General features: G+C 40.9%; 1 protein-coding gene across 1 annotated transcript; it reads left to right on the top strand.

The window, feature by feature from the left end:
* Nucleotides 1-62: 62 nt before the first annotated feature.
* Nucleotides 63-840, top strand: LOC144219030 (olfactory receptor 10AG1-like; the record flags this gene model as incomplete). The annotated part of the gene is made up of 1 exon (XM_077749019.1): nt 63-840. A coding segment is annotated over exon 1 (778 nt), but the record flags the coding sequence as incomplete, so codon positions are not given.
* Between the last annotated feature and the right edge of the window lie 6 nt (nt 841-846).

Below are 846 nucleotides of genomic sequence, written 5' to 3'. Positions count from 1 at the left end.
CTACAATGGTCCCAATAATTGAAGAGAATTCTAAGCTTTGAAATCATTTTTTTTTTTGGTAGATGGAATCCTTGGGGCAAAGTTCTCCACAAGGGAATCAAACTACAATAACGGATTTTATCTTCATTGGCTTTTCTGATGTTCCTGATCTCCAAGAATTTCTTTTTGGCATGTTTCTGATAATCTATGGGATTATTTTGATGGGAAATAGCCTCATTACCCTAATAACCAAGGTCGATCCCTCCCTCCAGACTCCCATGTATTTTTTCCTTCGGAACTTTTCTTTCTTGGAAATATGTTATGTGTCAGTCACCATCCCCAGATTACTAACAGATCTTTGTAGTCAAAATAAAAGTATTTCCTTTCTGGCCTGTGCTATTCAAATGTATTTCTTTCTGGTCTTTGGAGCCACCGAATGCTTTATTCTGACTGCAATGGCTTACGACAGGTATGTGGCCATTTGCAACCCCTTACTCTACCCTCTTATCATGAACGGTAGGCTGTGTATCCAGCTGGCAGCTGGCTGTTGGGTCACTGGGATTCCAGTACACATAGGATTCACCTACCTGATCTTCTCCCTACCATTCTGTGGGTCTAATCAGTTGAATCACTTTTTCTGTGACATACCTCCAATACTTCAGCTTGCCTGTGGGGACACTTTTATGATTGAGATATTGGTTTATGTGGTTTGTGCTCTTGTTGTCACTATTCCTTTTATGTTGATTCTTGGATCTTATGTGAAAATAATCTCAACCATCCTGAAGCTGCCGTCAGTCGCTGGGCGAGCCAAGGCATTCTCTACTTGCTCTTCACATCTCATGGTTGTGGCTTTATTCTTTGGTTCAG

This window comes from Crocuta crocuta, unplaced genomic scaffold (assembly GCF_008692635.1).
Source record: "Crocuta crocuta isolate KB4526 unplaced genomic scaffold, BGI_CrCroc_1.0 C28116720, whole genome shotgun sequence".
NCBI lineage: Eukaryota > Metazoa > Chordata > Mammalia > Carnivora > Hyaenidae > Crocuta > Crocuta crocuta.
Note: the sequence above shows the minus strand (reverse complement) of the source record. Positions and strands in the feature narration are given on the sequence as shown.